The 6,476-nt window shown below is 38.2% G+C and overlaps 1 protein-coding gene across 1 annotated transcript; it reads left to right on the top strand.

Moving 5' to 3' along the window:
• The first annotated feature begins 444 nt into the window (after positions 1 to 444).
• On the top strand, positions 445 to 6,220 carry LOC129289605 (oleoyl-acyl carrier protein thioesterase 1, chloroplastic-like). Its single transcript, XM_054926398.1, has 7 exons — positions 445 to 1,096; positions 1,724 to 1,857; positions 1,937 to 2,050; positions 3,368 to 3,463; positions 3,746 to 3,833; positions 4,047 to 4,115; positions 5,693 to 6,220. The coding sequence occupies exons 1-7, from the start codon at positions 749 to 751 to the stop codon at positions 5,969 to 5,971; spliced, it is 1,128 nt and encodes a 375-aa protein (XP_054782373.1). The 5' UTR covers positions 445 to 748; the 3' UTR covers positions 5,972 to 6,220.
• Positions 6,221 to 6,476: the final 256 nt, after the last annotated feature.

Raw genomic sequence — 6,476 nt, 5'->3', positions numbered from 1 at the left:
TCTAACTTGCATTAAATCTATTCATCACAACTTATTAAATTATTACTTGTACTTGTAAAATCGTTAATATTATTTGTTAATTCTCTTACATCTATAATATTATTTGTACATTATCTACCTTGTACTAAATTCATTCATCATGAGTTCAGGACTTATCAAATTATTAATTAATTTTACTTATAAAATCTCTAATATTACTGATTAATTTTTTTATTACTTGCTAATTCTATAATATTAATTGTGCATTATCTAACCTGTATCAAGCTCAAGCATGATTGACCCCAACAACAGAGAATACAGCCATAAACCAAAGATATTGGCGCATACATAGGCTTTTTTAACAGCGCGATAAAACCATAATGGATAATGGACTAATCACTCGTAGGGATGTTGTTCATGAATCATGATAGATGTCCTTCTCATCACCACTTGTCTTCACAATCCCTATCCAACGAAAATCACATTCCTCTCACCGATTGATCTTCCATCATCGTCAACGCAAAGCAGAAAGCAGCTGAGCTTTGCTATACACCTCATCAATCATGGCACCTTCGTTATTTTCTCCACCCTCAGTGGCATTTCCCTATTCACTCCCCTCGGTCTCATCGACCACGTTTCTCACCCAGCATCCTTTAGTCTGACTTAGAAAGCCACAAACACGCCGCGAGGCGCACACTCTCTGCTCTCCTCTCAAAGTCTGCTGAATCCGAGAAGAGGGGAGAGAGACAAAGAGAGCTTCCAACGGAAAATGTTGAAGATTTCGTGTAATGGGACCGATCCCATTCAAGCTCTAGCACAATGCAGATTCAAAGCTCCGCCCATGTCACTCTTCAATCGCCGGAGGAACGGCGTCGTTGTGTGCTCTCGCGAGAACAAAGCGTCGCCGGTTCTTGCCGTCGTGTCGGACCGTGGAAGAGTTGGATTGGACGGCGCTGTGACCCGGCTCGAATCCGGTTCGGGAACTTTGGCGGACCGGTTGCGGCTGGGGAGCTTGACGGAGGATGGGTTGTCTTATAAGGAGAAGTTCATTGTGAGGAGCTATGAAGTTGGGATTAATAAGACAGCCACTGTAGAGACCATTGCCAATCTCTTGCAGGTTGAACATTATATGCATTTTGATCTTTAACTGTTTTACTGGAATTAAGTGTGACCGGCAAGATGTTCCCTTTTTGTCAGTGACGAATCTGCAGGGGGCAAGGGGGGCCATTGCCCCCCACAGTTTCATGATTTGTTATAACTTGTATGCTTTTTACTCCCTTTCTTATTTTCCAATTCTTGCACTCCGTGTATGTAATCCTGGATTCGTCCCCGCTAGTTTTTGTCCGGTAGATTGTGTGAATTTTTGCATTGCCTGGGTGTATCGTTAGATATGTATCTTAGAATTAGATTGGGAACCTTTCAAAAGTTCTTTTTTTTTTTTTGGCATTACTTGTCTTCAATTTTTTGTGCGGATTCTTCCAAAAGTGAAGTTTAAATTTGGACATTTGACACCCCCTCCCTCCTCTGCTTGCATTGTATTTCTATTTCAGTTGCTTTTATGAACAATTTAATCATGCAGTTCGGCCAGTATAGAGGATAAGATTTTGGATTGTTGTTGCGATAATCTGCTCGTTATTGTTCTCTATTGAGTTGCTTGGGAACTGAACTTGTCTGATATTAGATGACGTTTTGTTTGTTTCCTAACATTTTATTTATGACTTCTCCTATGACTTTGTGACTATAGGAGGTTGGATGTAATCATGCTCAGAGTGTTGGATTTTCGACAGATGGTTTTGCTACGACCCCTACCATGAGAAAATTGCGCCTCATATGGGTGACTGCTCGCATGCACATCGAAATCTACAAATACCCTGCTTGGTGGGTTTTGCTTTTTACCAGACTTCTTTTAAGTTTGAAACTCTAGCGAGAAAAATATTTGACTTGAAAACTCCAACAGGAGTGATGTAGTTGAAATCGAGACATGGTGTCAAGGGGAAGGAAGAGTTGGAACCAGACGTGACTTTATAATTAAGGACTATGGTACCAATCAAATCATTGGAAGAGCAACCAGGTGAGATTTTTCAGTTGTTTTGAAATTATCCCTGGTTATGGATTGGGTGACCAATTATCTGCACTTTGAGTCTGTTAAAATTTTCTGGTGTGGCTCTTTTTACTCCATGTGCAATGCATGAGGATATTGTGAAACCCTCGAGGATTGGTAGTATTTGTTTTGTGGGAAACTTTGTAAACTAATATATGACTTGATGAACTACTTTTTATGGTTTTGGAAGGTAGAAAGTCCTTACCTTGTTATGCCCTTTATCTTTATTTATGTCACCCATTTCCTCAATGGAACTCATATACCCTCAAACTGATGTTTTATCTTGCTATTGATCATGTTGAAGCATAACTTGCTGTTTCTGGAAATGCATAGCTTATTGATATGCACTGTCAAATCACGGAACTTCTCTATTATTGGAGCATTTTTGACCAAACACTGGAGATCCCTCCTTCTAAACTGACAAGCTTCATGGTTCAGCAATGTGTGCTTGAGCCAGTGATTCCATATATCATTTGTCTTCCATAAGATAGAATAATGGTTGGAGCCAAATTTTCAATTTCTATTGCTTTGGGGTCATATCATAAAAAATCTTCTAATTAACTATCAAAATCATGGTTCAAGGTTAATCATCCAACTAAATTACTGGGCTGCAATGCCTGCATTCTACTTGATGAATATGATTAATATTTCTTATTGGAGCTAATGTTGTTTGCCATAAAGTACGCTCACTCTAATTTCTAGCTTTCCAATAGTGTAATATTAAGCTCTTCGTGTCATGTAATATTAAGCTCGGTGTGTCATTTTTTGTCGAGGAACTTGATGAATATTGAGGGATTTGAAGTGAAGAATTTAATATTTCTTATCGGAACTAATGTTCTTTGCCATAAATTATGCTCCCTCTAATTTCTATCTTTCCAATAGTGTAATATTAAGCTCTTTGTCATGTTCCAAGGTTCATTCAAGTTCTTTTGGATTTTTATTGTTAATTTGAGGTCTTGAACATCCTTATATTTTTCTAGAAGTATAGCTTTTGCAAATCTGCCCAATAATTGTGACTTTTGAGATCCTTGTCACTAAGATGCCAGGGATTTTAATAACAACTAAGCCTCATAAATTATAGTGTCCTTAAAATCTGAAGTTGACTGGAAACTATCCTATGATTCAATTCAAGAAATTTTAACAAATAATTCCTAGTTGCAGTCTGAAATTTTGCTGGCCTCTAAAATTGACGCTTCTCTAGATTTTGATGTCATATCTGCAAACTGTCAGAACAGTTTTGTGCTTTAGATGCTTTCTTAAAGCTGACAATGCATTTTATTGTTTCAGCAAGTGGGTAATGATGAACCAGGACACTAGACGACTCCAGAAAGTCTCTGATGATGTCCGTGAGGAGTATCTAGTTTTCTGTCCACGAGAGCCAAGGCATGTTGGTTCTCTACCTATTTTGAGATTATTCCTAGTTGAAAAAATGTTGCACAATATAACCTAGTAATTTCTATTTTTGCTAGATAATTGCCTTTTAAAATTGCTACAATTTTGGTGAGCTAAAAGGGAGGGGCACTGGTGCCACTAGCGCCACATTGATGTGAAAGGGTTCAAACTTCTTGAGTTTCTATGTATAAGCAGCATATTAGAAGTAGCTTGGCTGAAGCATCCTGGTCCATAGTTACTTTTAATTTTCTTGTATTTGTTGTGTGGTTTTAGGCTATCATTTCCTGAGGAGAATAATAATAGCTTGAAGAAAATTACAAAGCTGGAAGATCCTGCTGAGAATTACAAACTAGGACTTGTGGTACGATCATTTGGCATATATAACATTTTTAACTCGTAATTTGCAGCATGTTAAGGTTCTTATATCTTTCTGATCTTATGGTTTTAGTATTTCATCTAATGAGGATACCCTATCGTACTCTCTTGTATATTTCTTCTCTCTGGATGTAATTCTCATATTATAAAAGAAAATATCAAGATCCTGGCTCCTCATGCTAAACTTTTGAAATTGCAGCCTCGAAGAGCAGATCTAGACATGAACCAGCATGTTAACAATGTCACTTATATTGGATGGCTGCTAGAGGTACTTAGAAAAAGCCTTAAATTTGTTCTAATTCCGGTGCAATATATTTGTATTTTTTCCATTTTTTGGTTTGATAAGATGGAAATAGAAAAAACAAAACAAAACAAACTATGACACAAGCCCAAGCCTATGTAATTCCGTCTCTCTGAAGAAGTTCCGAGATCAAATTTCCAGGGATTACGTGTAGATCAAAATTGTGGCTGGATGCATGTTTGGCAAAGTAGTCAGCTGATGCATTCTCATCACGGTCAATATGCTGAAGTTGAACCCGCCATTCTTAATGAAACATCTGCTTGATTTCTGCAATCGGACCCCGATCCCTGTGCATCTCATGGCCATCAGAATTGACAGCTTGAATAACTTCCATGTTGTCTCAGAATAATGCCACATTACGGAATTCTCCACCCTAGGCCCTTCGAAGCCCCATCAAGCATCCCCACAGCTCAGCCACGAAGCTATCCCCATCCTGAAGTTGAAACGAGAATGCCTCGACCATCTCCCCATTCACCCTCCTCAAGATCCCCCCACTTCTGACAGCTTTATTGATTTGAGAGAAGGCACCATCTGCCCATACCTTCACTCCCCTGTTCTCTTGTTGCATTCCATCATTAAGCCTAATCTGATGCCTCACGTCATGTGTATGCGAGGCAGCCTCCCTCATGCAACGCAGGATGCCCTTCGCTTCAGCTTCAAAGGACGATAACACTTCCGTTGAGTTTTAATGTACTCTTTCAAGAAAAGCCAACAAATAACCCCCAAAAAAATCACACCATCGACCAAACACCTGAGCATACTTGTTTCTGATATTAATATTCAACCAAGAAACCAATCTGCTTGGAAAAACGACCCATGCATAGAAGGAAAAATAACGTTTCCCCAAACTTGTCTGACTGCACCACGATCTTGAAGAACGTGTGAGGCATCTTCTTTCTCTCCATTACATAAATCACACTCTCCGGAAGTATGCAATCCTCTCTGAAATTTCAAGTCATTCGTCATCAATCTCCCATGTCTCACTAACCATATATATATGCATGTTCTATATATATTGGCAAGAGTTTTACTACCTTCCCGCCATAATCAAAACCAACTCAAACTCCATACAAGATTTGGAACTTACACATGCTTTGCCTGAAACAAAGTGTAAATTACACAATTACTTTGAATTTTGCTGGAATTACTTGTAGCTCCTCTGTATTTTCAATGTACCTAACACCCATAACATAAGCCTCTCCAAAGTAAAAGAAACAGAGAAAGATGTATGTATAATCTCAGCTAAGCTTACTCTATTTTTACGCGTGCAAGTTTTGAGAATGATTTGCTTTAAGGAAGATTTGCACAGATTTTGAAAATACAAGGTACGGTCAATAATATCAGTATAATTCAAAAGAGGTCTGTGTAATTTATTCTACTATTTTTTATGGTATGCATTTTTAATCCTTTATTTTCTTTTTCTTGCGATGCATGCATATGCGAATGCAATAGATTGCATCCTAATTCATCAGTTCCTTATCAAAATGAGTCCTTTCCTTCAATCCTTCATGTTGGTGTCATGAGCTGACAAAGTTTTATGGCAGAGCATGCCTCAAGAAATTATCGACAACTATGAGTTGCAGAGTATAACATTGGATTACAGACGTGAGTGCCAACAAGATGACGTAGTTGACTCCCTGACAAGCTCAGAACTATCAGAGGGAGCCGAGGCAGTTGCAGAACTCCGTGGTACAAATGGATCCGCCACCGCAAGGGAAGACAAACGAGATTGCCGGCAGTTTCTACATCTACTTAGGTTGTCAGGCGATGGACTGGAGATCAACCGAGGACGAACAGAATGGAGAAGGAAGTCACCAAGATGATGCATGTACTCTCTTGTACTACCTGCCTTTGCTTGAACACTATTCTATGTATGTTTCTTTCATTTGTTTATGATTGTTCTGTTTCTTATTCTCCCTGGGTTGTCTTCTTTTCGGCATAAAGATTTTGCTTAGAATTCACAAACTTTTTCTACGGCTGTATAAGTATAGTTTTATACGCTTGTTATAAAGTTTGTCGAGATATATTGTTATTTTAGAATTATGATCAAGTGGATCGTTTTTGTGATTAAATGGTCATATGATTATATCCACTAAGCAAAACAGCATGCCTCCATTTCAGACATTTTGAATCAACAATTATTTATGTTTTATGTTTAACTACAACTTACGAATAAAATAAAAAAGTTTGAGTTATGCAAGTGTGAACAGAATCACACAAGAATAAAAAAGTTGAGTTGTGCTAGTGACTTGTATTTGGACCAAACAATCTTTCTGCAATATGACTAGCGTTGGACCAAACAATCTTTCTACAATATGACTAGCGTTT

Source organism: Prosopis cineraria, unplaced genomic scaffold (assembly GCF_029017545.1).
Source record: "Prosopis cineraria cultivar Desert tree isolate PC_DT_omini unplaced genomic scaffold, ASM2901754v1 PC12, whole genome shotgun sequence".
In the NCBI taxonomy this organism is placed as follows: Eukaryota; Viridiplantae; Streptophyta; class Magnoliopsida; order Fabales; family Fabaceae; genus Prosopis; species Prosopis cineraria.
The sequence above is the reverse complement of the archived record's forward strand: the minus strand, read 5'-3'. Positions and strand labels throughout refer to the sequence as shown.